Source organism: Schistocerca piceifrons, chromosome 3 (assembly GCF_021461385.2).
Source record: "Schistocerca piceifrons isolate TAMUIC-IGC-003096 chromosome 3, iqSchPice1.1, whole genome shotgun sequence".
Classification (NCBI taxonomy): domain Eukaryota; kingdom Metazoa; phylum Arthropoda; class Insecta; order Orthoptera; family Acrididae; genus Schistocerca; species Schistocerca piceifrons.
In genome coordinates, this window is record NC_060140.1 from 458,051,713 (window position 1) to 458,069,907 (window position 18,195).

Genomic DNA, 18,195 nt, shown 5'->3' on the forward strand with positions numbered 1-18,195 from the left:
GCATTGTTGCTACAACTAGCTGAGTAAGCGGCGTATTTATTCCAGTCTTCTATTAGTCCATCCGCTCCTTCCGCCTTCTCTCTGTCCATCTTCCCTCCCCCCCGTCTTTCTGTCCACCTCCCTCTCTCTCTTTCCGTCCCCTTCTTTCCCCTCTCGCGTCCATCTCCTCCCCTTTTTCTATCCGTTTCTCCCTCCCCCTCTCTCTGTTCCATCTCTTCCTGCTCCCTCAAAATCTGCGTCCATCTCCTGCTAACCTCTCTCTTTATGTCCAACTCCTCTTCCCCTTCTCTCTCCACATTTTCATTCACCGCAATAGAAGGCCGCCGGTTCTTACGAGCACAATTTCTTTCCAGATAGTAAGAGATATGTGTACCAAGTTCGGTTAAAATCGATGCAGGGGCTAAGGAGGAGCTTTTTACCCGCGGCTTTGTCATACATGTTTCACGTGTATTTATCACATTTCGCTCATATTTGTACAAATATTTCACCCGTATCCGTAGCGAATTTCCCTCTGCAGATTCGTTTTGACGCAGCTCAATCTTTCTGACGTCATATCTTCTGAACTATGAGTCGTACAATGATATAATTTTCCACGTATACCCAGTGACATACGTGAATACTGTCTGCGAAATTTGTTGCGAATTGAGGTAGTAACAAAGAAGCAAAAATTAAAACGTCATGCGTGGTGCAGCATTTTTTCACGCATCTCAGTGTTTTTGATGTAATATCTCACGAAATAAGCTTGTGAATAGGTATAATTTTGTAGGTACTTTCAGCGGCACGTGTGGGTACTGTCTGTGACATGTGTCACAATTAGAGGTAGTAGCGAAAAAGTAACAAATTAAAACATGATGTAGGTTGCGGCAATTTTCCACGCGTCTCAGTGCTTATGACATCATATCCCCTGAACTACTTGTCTTACAGTGATATGATTGTGCAGATATATTCAGTGGTATACGCGAATACTGTCTGCAAATGTGTCACGAATACATATAGTAGTAAGGATGAATAAATCAAAACGTTATGCCTGATGCGGCAGTGTTACTGCACAAATAGTGAAAATCTAGTAAGGGTTAATCTCTTCTGCTTTCCTCATTTTGTGAGGGTTTTCAGCGAGAACTTTCGTAAGAGTTTAAAACTGTGTGTAAAATTTTTTGCAAGTGACTGAGTGCTATTATTATAGTAAGTGATGTGTACCAAGTTTGGCTGAAATCGGTGCAGTGGTTTAGAAGGAGACACGGAACATACATACACATCTTCATTTTTATAATACGTATAGATTTCCTAAATCCTGTTACCCGACATCATTTTCTCGAGCCTTTCTAGCTCACACTTGCAGATAACCATCTTTTCAACGAAAAAGTTTCATATGAGTTCGACGAAGTGTACAGTTTGTATTTGACACGCATGAAGGACTCTGGGCACGCACCTGCGGACAGAGGCGACACGAGGTGCAACGACACGGACACGCCGCCTGCGCTCTGCCCCTGCAGCGCCAGAAGCTGCGGGTCGCCGCCGAAGCTGGCGATGTTGCGCTGGACCCAGGACAGCGCCACCTGCTGGTCCTTGAGGCCCGCGTTTCCAGGGACCACCTCGTCGCCCGTGCTCAGAAAGCCTGCAGGCAACGGTAACTTTGGTATCCGTGTTACATCCCGTTGCCATTAAAATAGCGGTTAATTTTTGGGATTATCAGGGTGATATGGTGAACAAAAATTTGGGCCTCGTAGAAGACAAGAAATTGTTTATTTAAACAAAATAAAAACACTCTCCTTTCACAAAATACATAAGTAACACATTAACAGTACTACATTCTCTTTAAGGCACTACAAAAGTTTAAAAAAAAACTTATTTTTATCAATTTCACCATTTCATCCATGTATATGGGTGAAATGACGAATGCCCTTTGGGTGAAATGATGAACTTATTTCCCCAGCTTTTTGCCACATACGTCACACATAGATTCATATTTTGAACAGTCTTCATCTAGCCAACGTTAGCAGCTAATACATTTGATCCAATCCACATCATTTATAGTGCAACTGTACAGTTCACCGCACCCTACACAAAAACACTCTTCATCATCCGCGTCGTCATCATCGTCTTGCAATTGGATATCCAGCGACGAGTCGGATTCGGTGTCAGTGGTAGCCGCTTTTCGTTTCTTGGGCTGCTTCTTTTTGGTAATTCCTTCGGTAGTATCTTTGGTTACGGTTTTTTCTTTGGTTACGGTTTTTCGTTTGGTTACGGTTTCTCCTTTGGTCCTCTTTTCAGCATTTGCTCTACTCTTCACTGACGCATTTTGTCGTTTTCTGTTTCTCAGGTAGTCGATGTTTTCTGGAGAAGTCAAAACCGCAGCTAAAGCTCTGGACTTCTTCCTTGCAGATGCAAGTTTATCTGGGATAGGTATCAGCAAAATATGGTCCAAGAGTTTGCCAGGGGTTATTTGAGATTCTTCTGTTGCCACTGTCGAGGTCATATCTGTTGCTTCTGATGAAGACTGCATGTTTTCCTGTGGATTTCCTACCGTTGCGAACAGTCCAGTTGTGGTGAAGCTTGTATGTGTTCAAGTCCCTGATCGTTATCTACGTCTGCAGTTGCTTCTTCCGAGGGATTAGGTATCTTCTGCCAGTGCGAACAACTTGGTCGAGGTGAAGTAGGTCTGTTTTCACGTCGTTCATTGTTTTCCTGATGTTGATCTGAAGCTGATGTTAAAAACACGTATTCGGGGATGACATCAGGATTAAACGGGATGATTCCTGGGCTTTAGAACCCCGTTATTTCATTCTCTGTCGTAGCTGCTTGTACCCATGCCTTTGTAAGCAGTCCTCCGAACACTAGCCTGGAATTTTTCTATTTGGATTCATTTTAATGTACGAATTGCAAGCATTGTAAAAATAGGATTTCAGAGCTTTAAAACATGCTCTGTCTAGCGGCTGCAGACAGTTTGTGGTGTAGCTGGGTAGAAAGAGCAAAACTATGTTTTTTTCTTCTGCAAACTTTAATATACCCACGGCTGCTGCAATGAGAGCTATGTCCATCCAAAATAAGCACGACTGTTCCCTCAGGCTTCCTCGGTGCAAAATTGTTCCTTAGCCACAGAAGAAAAATGTCAGTTGTTACGTACGCCGACTTTTGTGACATGAAAATCGTGGAACCCGACAGCATACCGTCGCTGTACTCGGCCTTTTCATTTTTTCCCTTCAAATTACAATGGGGGGGGGGGGGGGGGGGGTAAAAACATGCCCTCTCCATTGCAGCAAGCTATTACAGATATGGTTTCACCCTTTTCATCGGATGTTATCGCTCGAACGCTCTTAGACCCCTTTGCCGCCAACATGTAACCTGGTCTATTATTCAGCTGAAGTCCGGACTCATCTACGTTGAATATATTTCCCGGCCTATCAAGGAGGTTATGCTCTACCAAGAGGTTCCGCAGCAATGAAAAATAGTCTGAAACGTTTTTCGTACTTAAACCCCTTGACCGTGCTTGTGAAACTCCTTCCGATTTGTGGATTGAGAGTTCTGGATTTCTTTTTAAGAATAAATGTAGCCAGTCCATTCCAGCAATTTCTTTTCCTCGGTTACATTTGTGATGTTGATTATATTTCTCAGTTAGTTTATATGCCATGGTACGTACTTCTGTCCTTGTCGGTGCAAATCCGAAGTTTTGTAATTTTATATGTTTTACCAACTTTTTCTCACATTCTTTTGTTAGTACAGGCGGGCCACCGAAAGGTTTTTTCGTAAAGCACCCGTTTGCTAATCGTCTCTTCGGCGTTGACCATGGAACGTGAAACTCCTTTGAGGCTTTATTCAGGCTCATTCCATTTTGCACCGCTTTTACGGCATCGTTAACTTTCTCCTCTGTCCAATCAGCACGGCTGGATCCTTTTTATCTTTTGTAAAATGTAGGCATCTTTGCCTGGAACAGTAGTGGTAGTTAGAACATTTACTTTTTTAATCACTGACAAACCAAACTGTCCTCGCAAAAAATATATAAAAACTAATTTTGAAATTAACGATTGTATTGAGACGTCGGATAAAACTCTCGCATGGGATAGGAAACGCTAAGGTTTCATGACTTGTAAAAAACCCTGGCTGGGATGTTCCTAAATAAAAGCTTTACACTTTACACATAAGAAAAGTCCTTCACCGTATCACCCCTGCCCGAGTTCACCATTTCTCCCATTTGCTATGGGTGAAACGGCGAATAGCGCGGCAAGAAGTTCAAAACACTAGACGCAACGATTTCTAGGTTATGTAGTACATAAGCAGTATAAGAAGGCAGAATATATCAAAAAATACCCCGCGGACTACGCTACCTGAAGTAACATCTACAAATGCATGCAGCATATAAAAATTATTTAGCATCGAAAACAGTTTTGTACACAGTACTTACGGTTTTTAAAACGGACCTGGTTTTCAACACGTGTGCGTTGCACAGATGATCAGAGACTGTTGGCATGCAGACACACAGAGACATCTGTTTAACCAGTAAAGAATTAAAGCAATTCACCATTTCACCCGATTCAACATATAACCCTGACTTACCCTAACTAACGAGGCATGTAAAATTCTGTGTCTCTTTGCGACCTGGAGACATTTAAAACAGCATGCAATGACTGGGATGAAACAAGGATAGAATGCATCAATCTGAGTTTCCATTCCAGCTGTATCGACGAATGGCATTAAAACACAGGACGCACCAAAAATAAGGTAGAAACAATTGGAGAAACAGATGAGAAAAGAAGGATGTAAGGATGGGAGGAAGGAAGGGTTTAACGTCTCGCCGACAACGAGTTTGTTAGAGACGGAGTACAAGCTCACAGTGGTGAAGAATGGGAAGGTAAATCGGCGTTCGATTTTCAAAGGGACCAGACTTGCATTTGTATGGAGATATTTAAGAAAGGAAAAATAATGGATGACGGGATGAGGATTTGAACCGACGTCATTCCGAGTAAGAGTTCGGTGTGATCATTACTGAGTCTTTTTCTGTTTGAAACGGCTGAGAGGGGTATTGATAGAGGGGTTAGAGGAAAGTATTATTATCACAAACATTTTTGAATATTTATACAATCAAACTAATAGAGAAATCATTAGGAAAAGCAATAGGCATAATACGTAGTAGAAGGTGCAAGGATATATACACTTCAGTAAGCAGATGATGAAGCAATATTGGCTATTGGGAAAAGAGCATGGAAAGAGGATAAATACAGGAACGATCAAATGAAAGTTCTGGCCAAATATGATACGAACGAAAGACTTTCCGGCAAACAAAATATTTTACGCACTTACGAAAATTGGCGAGGAATTGGAAGCTGCATCGAGAAAATGTAAAATGACGCAAGATTTTTGAAATTCTGAGTATTTTCGGAATTATTTGCAACATGTGCAAGAACCGAGAGGAAACAATAAGACTGGAAGAGAAAGAACAAAGTATTTGAATTAAAAAGTGTCTAAGGCAGGCACGTAGTTCTTCGCCTCTATTGCTCAGTCTGCACTTCGAAGAACCTATGCCTCAAGTGAAAGAATGGTTCAAGAGTGGGATTAAAGTTCATGGCGAAAGGCTATCATCATAGCTTGTGACTCTGCTATCCTCAGTGAAGATTAAGAGGATTTCTTCAGTGGAATGAACTGTCTAATGAGTACAGAATATGGACTGAGACTAAACCGAAGAAAGACGCAAGTAATAAAAAGTAGCAGAAATAGGATCATAGAGGAACTTAAAATCAAAACTGGTGATCACGAAATAGGATAAGTTAAAGAATTCTGCTACCTTGGAACAAAAGTAATCCATGACGGACGAAGCCAGGAGAACACAAAAACTAGACTAGCACAGACAAAGAGGGCATTCCGTGTCAAGTGAAGTATACTATCATCACAAATAGGCCTTAATTTGACAACAAAATTTCTGAGAATGAACGTTTGGGGCAACAGCATTGTATGGTAGCGAATCATTGAATGTGGGAAAGCCGGAACAGAAGAGAACCTAAGCTTTGGAGATGTGGTACTACAAAACAATTTTGGAAATAAGGTGGACTGATAAGGTCAGGAATGAGGTGGTTCTGCGTAAAATCGGAGAGGAAAGGAATATATGAAAGATACTGATAGGAAGAAGGGACAGGATGATAGGATACGTGTTAAGACAACAGGGAAGATGGTGAGGATTAAAACTGCAGAGGAATACAGATAGTAGAATACATAGAGTAAATAATTGAGGTTGTGGGATGCAAGTGCTACTTTGAGATGAAGAGGTTGGCCCAGGAGAAAAATTCGTGGCAAGCCGCATCAAACCAGTCAAAAGACTGAGAAGTGTTTTGTCTCAAGTGTAGCACAACTGACATAGGATCATGGACAGCAAAAAATGAACACATCTTTGATAGTTTTAAAATACGGTTATGGAGAAAAATGTTGACTTGGAATGGATTGTCAGAAAAAGAAATGAAAAAGTACTTCTAAAATTAGGAGAATAACGAAAACTAGCGGAAATACAAGAAGACATTTACTGCGTAAACATTGCCTGCAAGGAAAGCCTGCAAGGCCGAGAGGAAGAGAGAGAGAGAGAGAGAGAGAGAGAGAGAGAGAGAGAGTGAGAGAGAGAGACGAACGGAATGAAGCTGGACGAAGCTACCAGAAGTTAAAAGAATAGTGACAAGCAGATACTGTCATAAGACATGAAAAGCTCAAATGGAAGAACGGTAGCCCGCATCTCGTGGTCGTGCGGTAGCGTTCTCGCTTCCCACGCCCGGGTTCCCGGGTTCGATTCCCGGAGGGGTCAGGGATTTTCTCTGCCTCGCGATGGCTGGGTGTTGTGTGCTGTCCTTAGATTGGTTAGGTTTAAGTAGTTCTAAGTTCTAGGGGACTGATGACCATAGATGTTAAGTCCCATAGTGCTCAGAGCCATTTGAACCATTTTTTTGAAGAACGGTAACAAACAAAGAAGGTACATGAGCAGCAGTCATTCAGCAATATTAAAACTGTGCACGACGGCAATAAAATTGAATAAAACAGCACACGATGACAATCACAGTAATAACCTTCTTAATTCTAGGTGCAGCGGAGGAGATTTGGCATTTAATCACGTTCAAACATTGTACACAGTGTAACTAGGACTGTACAGTTTTATCAAGAATACATGAGCAGTTTGGTTATGAATGTAGGATAAAATAGGGGTAATGAAGAAGTGGGTCTACTGATGAATAAGAAAATAAGAATACGGGTAAGTTCGATGAGCAGTATGGTGAATACCTAACGTGGCTAAGATAGAAACGAGGCCAAAACCCTCTACTACAATAGAAGTTTATACTCCTACTAGCTCCGCAGATGATGAAGAGATTGAAAAAATGAGAGGTGAGATGAAGAAGATTATTCAGATAGTTAAGGGGGGCGAAAACCAAATTGTATGGGACGAAAGGAGTTCGATAGCAGGAAAAGGAAGCGAAGAAAAAATAGTAAGTGAATATCGAGTGGGGGAAAAGGAATGAAAGCAGAAGCCGCCTGGTAGAATTTAGCATAGGGCACAATTCAGTCATTCCTAATACGTGTTTTAAGATTAATAATAGATGCGACAGAGGCTGGAGACACTGAAAGGGTTCACGTAGATATCTTCATGATAAGACAGAGATTTCGAAAAGAGATTTTAATCTATGAAACATTTCCATGGGCACGGCACATGTGAGCTCTTACAATAATTTTTCTGCTTACGACTCGCAGACTGAAAATGGAGGATTCGTAGAAAGGTAGGACGTTAAGGCTGTGGGAAATGGATGAACTGAAAAAATAATCAGTGATCATTTGAAAACTACTGACTGAAACAAGAGAACAGAATAAAAATAAAGGGGAATGGCTAGCTTTGAAAGATGAAATAGTGAACACGGCAGAGGATGAAATATGTAAAAAGACAAGGTCCAGTAGAAATCCTAGAAAATAAATGGATATATTGAATTTAATTCACGTAGTAGAAAATGTAGAAACTGTAGCAAAGGTAACAGCCAAGAGAAAATATAGACGTCAAAAAAAAGGGGGGTTTTAAAATGTGATTCTGTGGTAGAATGCTGAAGGCTAGGTAGGTAGATCGGATAATTAATGGTAAGGTGAATGGCACTGGGGAAAAAGTAAATTTATGGCAAAACTTGATTAAAAGGAGGGATCCGTTGATAGGACACGTTTTTAGGCCTCAGGGAATTGTCAGTCTGGTTATAGAGGTAAGGGTGGGAGTTAAAAATTGTAGAGAGCGACCAACCCTTACCTAGAGATATTATTTCTATCATCACGACAGATATACGTACCAAGCGGGCCAAGCCGGTAGTTGATGGTGACGAGTATGACACCGTAAGACATGAGGAAGTCGGGCCCATACTCCTGATCTGAGCCGCTGCCGTAGACAAATCCTCCGCCGTGTACCCAGAAGAGCACGGGCAGCCCTGCACCCTCCTCTGGTACGCCCGGCACGAACACGTTCAGGTAGAGGCAGTCCTCGGAGCCGTCACCCGAGCTCTGCACGCAGTCGCTGCCGTACGAGGTGGCGTTGCGCACGCCCTCCCAGCTACCAGCTGACTTCGGATCCTGTAGGTACGTTATAGGTTACTATAATTGCTGTTATGTCCATAGTAATATGACAACCATTAACTTATGGACGCCATACATGTAAGATCATATTGTGCAGCATCCTTATGTATTATGATGTTACCATCTAGCATGCTACTATTTTCTGTATTTCTGGTGCTCGTTTTAGGCTGATGCTCTTCTACATCATTACTCTGCAATACGTACTTACGTGTTTGGCAGAGGGTGCCAGAACCACGTTCAGACTATTTCTCTCTTTCTCCAGTCTCAAATAGCACATGGGAAAAAATTCCTCCCAGATCATTCCGTATGTGAGCTCTGATTTCTCTTACGATATTAAGATGATCATTTCTTCCTACGTGAGTGGGTGTCAATAAAATAATCCGTCGTTAGGGTGGCAAAGCTATTGATTATAATTTCGAATTTCGTGAGAAAGCACATCAGAACGAAAAAGTCTTTGTTTTTTGATTGCCACCCCAACTCTTTATCACATACGTCACACTCTCCCGTATTCAGTTGTAATACAAAACGAGCTACCGCTGTTCGAACTTTGTCAACGTCCCCTGTATGTCCTGTCTAGCAAGGATATACCGTTGAGCAATACTGCAGAAAAGGACGGACAACTGTGCTATAGGCAGATTTGTAGCAACTTCTAAGTGTTCTGCCAATAAAACGGAGTCTTTGATTCACCATTCTCGCAACATTTTCTGTGTGTTAGTTCCAACGTAAGTTGCTAGAAATTGTAATCTCCCAATATTAGTTGAATCGACAGCTTCCAAATTTATATGATTTATAGAGTAGCAGAAATTTAACAGTTTTTTTTTTTTTGCACACATGTGGAAGAGCTCAGACTTTTTATTGTTCCTCTCAATTACGACTTTTCACACGGTGCAGATATTTTGTCTAAATAATTTTGTAATTCATTTTGATCTTCTGATGAGATTACTAGACAGTAAATGACAGCATCATAAACAGTCTTATACGGACTGCTCATATTGTCTCTTAAACAGTTTGTATAGATTAAGAATAACAGAGGCCCTATAACATTTCATTAGATGACTTCCCATCAGTTAACACGAAATGTGACCTTTGTGACAGGGAACCATGTACCCAGCACAAGGCTGAGATGATATTCCATAACCAGACAATTTAATCATATTTTATTCAAGGGGCCATTTAAAAGTTTGTGGACGCTGTAAGAGAAGAAGCAGTTGAAGATGAACCCAAGGGATTGAAAATGGCTTAATGAATTATATAAATGATGATAGTTTTTGAGTACGATGATATTCATATGCACAGTGATTTTAATTGTGCTTATTGGCATCGTAATGGAAACATATTAACTGATTCGCTTCGCTTCCATACGGGCATCAATTGTGCTGGGTTCCATGATGTAAGTCCATGCGTTTTCCTCATATCTCGTGTATGTTTGGCCTACAAATCGTACCCAAGGCATAATGATTGTGTGTTACATTACTTCTTGGCGTTTTACTCTTAGATAGTTATCTACTGTGTATTCGCTTAAAAATCAATATCTGTATGTCTAATGATTGTATACCGTTCTCTGATGAAATTCCCATCACGGCTTTGGTCTCACGTGTGCAGTGCGTAAGTATCCTCTAATAACATAAACTTATACACGTTTTACATGTTTTTAATGTTTCTTCTAGTAACATAATCTTGTACACGTTTTACATGTTTTTAATGTTTCATGGAGAAATAACAAGAAATGCATAGTTTAGTGAAAAGAAACGTACTTTTACTTCAAATTTTGTTTCCTTCTATTGGAATGATAAAAAGGCATTAATGCTCGGATTTAACGTAAGGAACTAATATATTAAGAGTATATGTGATCCCGCGCAGCAGCTTCTTGTTGTACACTGTAGTTCCACGTCTCCTTTATATTTTCCTTTTTCCTTTTCACTTTGTTTCCTTCTTTTTATCAACATAAAATTCTTGTAGCAAAAAGATTGAAAAGGATGTAAAATATTTGCTCCCGTTCGTAGACAACAGATTATCAATGCTAAACCCAATGTAATCTAATTAATTAGCTAAGTTCCTAAGAAATAAGTTGTGTGACTCGATGGATAAGCAGGTAAGTTTGGAACACTAGGGTAAAGCAGTGGAGTTCAATCTTCCTTCCTTCGATTTTTTTTTTTTCATGTTACTTGATTCACTTCTGGCAATGTTCTGTAACGTGAAAAATTCCAAGTTATGCCGAGGTTTGGAGCTCACATTAAACAGTAGGCCCTCCATCCACAAACTCGGAAAAGCCAGATCAGATGCCGGAGGAAGGAAAGGGGAGACCACTTGTAATAGGACCGTACCTAGGGGAGCACTGCGGTGTCCAATCCGTCCTTCGGGTTGAGAACGTCTCTAAGATATCATTTAGAGTTGAATACAGACTGACGAATTTTAGGAAATGGAAATCATTTCGATGGGACATATTCTAAATCAATAGTGAGGACGGAAAGCGTCTCTGAGTGGTTAATATACATTATTTTAGTGACTCTATGTTTCACAAAACGATTACAATACTGTCGTTTGGTGAAGCTAACTCTGGGCCAGATTTTTGGAAGCGAAGAGTTAGAGAAAGAGATAGAGACACAAGTAGAGAGAGAGAGAGAGAGAGAGAGAGAGAGAGAGAGAGAGCTCGGGGCGAGATGGAGCACTGAGAACTTGGAACTTGGAGTTGTCTGTTCTCTCTGCTCACTAAGAGTACTAGCGTATTCTTAATAGCCTAAAATATAAGTAAGTTTGTAGACATAATATACATTTTTAAATGAAATTATTAATGTATTTAAACAACAGGATACTTTTATCCGTGACGTTGTTTTGCCTTTAATAAATCTTACAAATGAAAAGCCTTCTATTCATGTGTATGTTGTCTCAGAAGAGACATAGGCCCCTGTAACTACATGCAAATGTTCTTAGCTCTAGGAAATGTTCACTGCGGTTTGAAAGCCAGAAATTAATTAAGGAAGTTTTATTCTGACATGACTTTATAAAACTGGTCATCTCTCAGTTATAAAATGAGGATCTAACTCAATTTCAGATATGGAAATTGATTCAAATGTCAGTTATAATATAATTTATAATGGACAGGAGCTTTTACCTTCTAGTTTTAAATTAAGACTCTGAGATGGCAACTAATTTCAACTAAAAATACCAAATCAATAACAATTAGAAATTTGATTTGGCATTTTTCTTGAAGTTAGTTGTCATCTCAAAGCCTAAATTTAAAACTTGAAGGCATAAGCATCTGTCTGTTTAAAATTACATTAAACTGATCATCTCTCAGTTATAAAATGAGAATGTGAGTCAATTTCCATATCTGAAAGACCAGAGTGAATGCGCTGCGGATAACAGCAATGTAACCAAACATACGTATTGAGAAGCGTCAGTTGAAACCTTTTTTCATAAGTTTTAAAGTAATTTTTAGTTAGAGGACAAAATATAATGCAGTTTCCTAGTGAAACAGAAACAGAGATGAATAGTTTAAAAATAATTTCATTGTTAGAAATGGAATCTGATAAGGTTTTTTGATATCAAAATAATTCTGCCATAATTAATGTGTGTTATTCATTATACGCAGGGAACATTTCCTAGAGATAAGAACATTTGCACATAGTTACAGAGACCCGCATCTCTATAAGACAACATGTAGATGAATACAAGGTTTTTCATCCATAACATTTATTAAAGGCAAAACAACGTAACGGATAAAAGAGTTAGATTAATGGTATCTATGGTTCCTGTTCTTAACAGCTGTTGTTTAAATACATTAATGAAATCATTTAAAATATTAATTAAGTCTACAAACATACTTATATTTCAGGCAATTGAGCGTATGCTGTTACCCCTAGTGAGCAGAGAGAACAGACAACTCCAAGTTCCAGGCTCTAGTGCTCCAATTCGCTCCGAGCTATTCGTGTGCTCTCTCTCTCTCTATCTATTTCTATCTCTATCTCCTCTATTTCTTTTTCTCACTCTTCGCTTCCAAAAATCTGACCCAGAATTATCTTCACCAGACGATTATCTCTTGCAGCTGTAGCATTGTAAGCGGGGTCCACGACAGCAATCAACCTCTCATCGAAGAGACGATTTCCGACTGTTGTTGAATGGTGGTGCAATAAGGGTGTGTGTTTGGAACTGTCGTAAATTAATTGACTTAATTGCGTGAGTCGAACCGAACGAGATCTTATCCTTATTCCTGTTTTCCGACCTCAACACTGAACGTATGAAGGCACAAAAGGTGCTTGAATTGTATGATGCATCTGAACTCCTCTGCGAAAAAATTGACGTATGTCTTGTTAATGCTGGAAAATCACAGTACGTGTCGAATACTAAAGTAACACGAATTAGTCAAAGCACATTATAGAGAGGGCTAATTTCAAATCCAATATATAACTGTCGCAAAGAATATCAGTTTAAGTTCTGGTTGAAAAAAATGGCAGCTACCTAGATTGCTGAGGTCGTCAGCAGCCGGATCCTAACGACAGTCGACACGACGTGTGCCGACTTGTTCCTACACGGACCGATTCCAACTAGGGAATCGCAGCGCAGCTTCCGATCGAAAAGCTATATTTTCTTTAAGCCAGTCCCACATTGTTGCAGTTATATACGAATTTCTTCACTGTTACACCGTAAAGTCAAGCGCCGGCACGCCAGTCGGGAACGAGAGAGCAGAGAGAGCTGTGAGAAGACGTCAGCCAATCGCACGCTGACCGACCCCTCTCCAGGATGACAACGCGACAGCAGCGGCCTCTGTACGAAGAGGACATAAGCGTCGTGCCCGACTGGTCGTGACCCAGTTCTACAACAGCTTCAAGACTAGTCATTTCGCCTGTACTATGTAGCATTGTCTATACTTAAGAAACTTGCTTATTTTGTTTGTCGTCCTTTGCTTGTGACACATCTATATAATTCTCAAAGTTAAATATTGTCATGCACTTTTCATAATAAAACTCAGTAATACGATTTGCTTGAATTGTTGTCTAGCAATCCGAGGAAGCAGGTTTCCTAGACAGCCCATCTTTGACGACTACACAGGATTCAACATTCTCAAAAAACTACAAGTTTTTCGATGAAACTGTTGGGGTGCCATCCAGAAGTGTCATCGGATCTGTCATGAGAACTCTAGTGCAATTTAGTATATTTTCTGTATTGGAAATGGGTGTCTCATTATTGCGATTATCTCGTACACTATCACCTGCTCAAACAAATGTCGGTAAGGTTTTCTATAGAACTCTTGTGGAGCTATTCAGAACTGTGAACACAATTTTATTTTCGCAAATCGGCAAATAATCTTTTCGCAACATTAAAATTTTGCCGATCACGAGTGTTTCCTTCGCGAAATTCTGCAGAAGTATTCAAATTTATTATAGAGAATTCTAGAAATATAGCATATCCACCAAGAGCTCTAAAAAAATGCGTAGTTCTCGAAAGTTGGGTGTCAACTTCACAGCTAATCAGAAATGTGATCATAACTTTTTTTCGCAATGTTCTACAGAACTATTCACAATTCGTGCAGAGCACTCTAGAACTATAGCATATCTGCAAATAACTCTGAAAGAAATGGGTATATTTCGAAAATCGGTTGCCAGCTTCACACGACTGTGAAAATGGGTCCCTCATTATTGCAGTTAACTCGTAAACTATTATCCGAAAAAAAAGGTCATTAGGGTTTTCTGTAGAACTGTTGGGGAGCTATTCAGAATTGTGATTATAATTTTTTTCGCAAGTTCGGCACTTAAAATTTTGGCCAAGATTAAAATTTTTCTTATTACGATGTTTTCTTCGCGAAATTCTGCAGAACTATTTAACAGAGAACTTTAGAATTATGGCGTGCCTATCAAGAATTCCAAAAAAGATGTATATTTCTCGAAAGTCAGTTGCCAACTTCCTCAGACAGTGTGAAGCTGGCCTCCCCAGATCGACTGGCGTCTTCAGTCAGATCGCGGCCAACACGAAACCTGTCGCACCGTTACACAGCTGTGGTTTTCGACAGACATGCTGCACCATAAAAATTCTTCATTCTCTGGTAGGTGTCTACCGGTATTTATTGTTCGGCAGTCAAGAAAAGACTAACAGCATGTTGGTCCTGTTTGGACGCATTTGGTAGTAATGTCACAGTAGTTCACGTTTCCGCATTTACAGTTGGAAAGACACGTGTGCATTTCTTACATGTCGGTGCTTATATACCCGCATAAGAGTTGCACTACGTTTTTTGATCGCCCCTTACATTTTACAATTTTACCTTCCTTCTGCTGCTCTTACGGAATTAATATCGCTAAACATGTCCCGTCAAAGTTTTAATTAGGAACAGAGCACTAGCGCAGTTTGTACAAGGAAAGTATCAAAAACATCCGAGCATTCATATTAAGTGATTTAAGGACTCTCATCCCATCTGGGAACTATCTTGTTGTAGTGTGTAGCAACTTTTCTTCAGCGAACAGTGAGTACTGGCATGGACTACTCGAGACACGGAAACTGTTGGGAGCCATCCTTGCAATGGGTGATGACCACAGGTCACAGAGACTAGCTGAAGCATAATCTAAAACCTACGCATTCCAATCGAGAATACGCCATGTGCGCTGAATGGTGCTTGTCCTTTGCTTCTGATAAAATCGGTAAAAGTTTTAGCCTCTAATACGGTTTCGCCGAATAAAGTGCCGTAAGGAATCTGTCAGCATAAGTCTGTATCGCTCTGCCATGGAGAATCGATGGTAAAAGTATTAGGGGTTCATTCTTTCTTATTCAAAGATTAATCATAAAAGCATTCCATACATTTACAGCAGTTCACCCCCCTCTCATCTACAAGTGCCAACATTTACCACGTCTGTTAAGCCCAGGATGCTATTTCCTTGTTTGAAGCATATGATACTGACATTCCTTATCCCACGATAATCTCCTTTGCTGAAATGTGTACTTAAAAGAGTGAATCATATCAGAAGTCACAACCTCCGGCCTGTAGCGAGGAGACGGTTCTGGATGGAGCAGCGATATATGTGCTATTATGGCACCACTGACTTGGGTAGTTATGATTCTCGTCTGCTAAAAAAGACCGTGTCATCCGCATGTCCAGAATTACGACAGCTTATCCTGGCTATTGCGCTACCATCAAGCAATAAATAGGCACCACTTCTCGGGGTGACAGAAACACTATCTCCCAGACAAGGCACTTGCTTGGAAGAGTTCCTCTTTCTTGCTTTTTTTCAGAGCTGCGATTCTCTCTTAAACGGAAGCAGCCGACCCATATATGTGCATTACTGCTTTTAGCATCATCCACTGTAGGAACTATGAACAACCTACTCACCTGGAATCGTAGCTCTCCAACGGGTGGTTCTGCATACGGGATCCCAAGGAAGGCCGTGTAGGTCGTGTTGTAGACACTCGTGGCTGTGGCACCTCGTAGAATGCCCTGCTCTACAGACACAAGCACATCCTCCATCTGCGGAAAATGTCACACCAAATTAACTGGTACTCCTCACAGTTCAATTTTTTCATTATTTGGTTCTGCCAGAGTAACCGTTTTAAGATATTTGTCTTGTGGTTGAACCACCCTTTAGGTCCGTGATTATATCAACGTCGAACATCTAATAAATAGAAGAATGGGAGACACACAATAGACGCAAGAAAAAATATTCGGTTTCACGAAGCATCTGTCGGCTATGATTCTGGGGACAAAGCGAAAGATCTACACCTGAATTATTCAGTACGCCTTATCTAGAACTCCTGCCTTGGTTCCTCTGGTTATCACGACTTGTTCGTTACGTGGAGGAATGACAGGTTACACTGACGAGCCTTTAAATGATAAACACAGAAATGGAATTACCGATCTGTATTACATAGCGGGTAGCCATACTAACGTCACAGAGAAATGAAAGCCGATTTAAATGTTTTGAGCGTGTCTACGAGGATTACTTTTTGATGCAGATTCCTTAGGTACAAATAAATCTCGTATTAGGTGACAAACGTAGCATTTGATTTTGGAAATATTCTCGTAGCTCCTTCTGTTTTTCCCCCTTGGCTACCTGCCAAAACGATAATTTTCCTATAATTAACATATATAATACCTTATTAACAGGGAACGATTCCTCTCATCTACCAGGTGTTTACAATTAAAGTGCAGCTACACACGGAGATCTTGTGTGGGCTGTAATTTATCGTATGACAGCGAAACTTGTTAGATATGCTAATCATTAATGCCGAACCGATTTAACTAGGAAAAAAAGTTTCAATTTTTTCCACCAGGTGCAAATCTGTACAGCATCTCGTCGACGTCTTCAGTGCTCATAGTGAACTATTGTGTAAGCGGTGATTATCAATACAATCAACGGTACGCCTTTCGCACTTGTCTGATCTTTTCTACCCACGTCCCGCTCCTAATTCATTACATATGGAAACATTTATGTATGTCTTTTTGGCATTCACAGCGCCAGATTTGCACCTAGTGGCCAAAATTGGAACTAATGTTTTTCCAGCGCAAATCGGTTCCTTATTAACGCATTAGAATATCTATGAAGTTCCGCTGTCATACGATGATTACAGGCCACATTGCACCTTTGTGAGTAGTTGCATTGTAATTGTAACTACCTGATAACTAAGAAAGGGGACTGGTAACGGCCATAGCAATGGCCCAAATGTATTTATCGATGCTTCGGAAAATTCAGTACGGATCGTAAGAAGCGTTTTTCCAGAATATTTGCTGTGTTTTCCTAACCCATTCACTATACCTGAGAAAGTGATTTCAGAAGGCCGGAAGAAAAATTCGCGGATCCGCTACGTAATTGTAAACGAAATAAAAAAATTAATGTTAGTAATTAAATGTTTACTGCAAGTATAAGCATTTTTGATTTGACTCTCGCTTATTCTCTTCACAAATTACATTACTTGGAGCTTTACCTTGGCACTGCCCACAAGGTCAAGAAGCAGGAAGGACACTAGACTCATGTGGAAGAACATTATGATGGACACGTTTCTGTCGAAGTACCAGTCGTACATCTGATGTCCCGGCAGACAGTTTCGCAGTAACTGGGACCAGGTGAATTCAGCTATAATTAAGTGAAGGCTACCGACGGGTGTTGTTAGCTCAGCTGATACACCAGACGCGTTCCTATCTGAGAATGAGAGAACATTGTTACATTTTGTGTTTGCCCTCCCATTCGTTCACCATGTCCGATCTCTCCATGTAAAAATCCTAAAGCAAGTCTTGACCTTAACAATACCAACGTACGTGTATTTTCAATAAGTGTTCTACCGACTGGGAGGGCGCGGAGTGCTTTATAACCACAATAAAAAATAATAATTAGGTTGTTTCTGACTTTATTAAGAACATAAATTCCTCGTATATAGGTAGTTCTTACCAGTTATAATGCACTGGAGTAACGTATACTACCAATAGCAGGGGGAGGGGATGGAGAGGGTTTCTTTACTACACCAACAAAATAAATAAATAAGTACAAATTTCATTTATTATTTTTATTTTTAATAAAAGCATGTTTTTAAAGAGACACTAATGTGTAAAAAGGGTCTAGAACGTAAAAATATTGAATATGACATTCGTTGTGAAGAGTCGCATCTATAATGAGACGCCAAAGAAACTGGTATAGACATGCGTATTCAGAT

The 18,195-nt window shown here is 40.2% G+C and overlaps 1 protein-coding gene across 1 annotated transcript in view; it reads right to left on the reverse strand.

Moving 5' to 3' along the window:
• Positions 1-17,596, reverse strand: part of LOC124789534 (cholinesterase-like) — a 58,963-nt gene extending 41,367 nt beyond the window's left edge. Inside the window, exons 1-4 of the mRNA XM_047256930.1 lie at positions 17,473-17,596; positions 15,884-16,018; positions 8,289-8,565; positions 1,430-1,615 (exon numbers count right to left, since the gene is read on the reverse strand). Of these exons, the coding sequence (XP_047112886.1) occupies positions 1,430-1,615; positions 8,289-8,565; positions 15,884-16,018; positions 17,473-17,571 (697 nt within the window). The 5' untranslated portion in view covers positions 17,572-17,596. The remainder of the gene's footprint in view (positions 1-1,429; positions 1,616-8,288; positions 8,566-15,883; positions 16,019-17,472) is intronic.
• Positions 17,597-18,195: the final 599 nt, after the last annotated feature.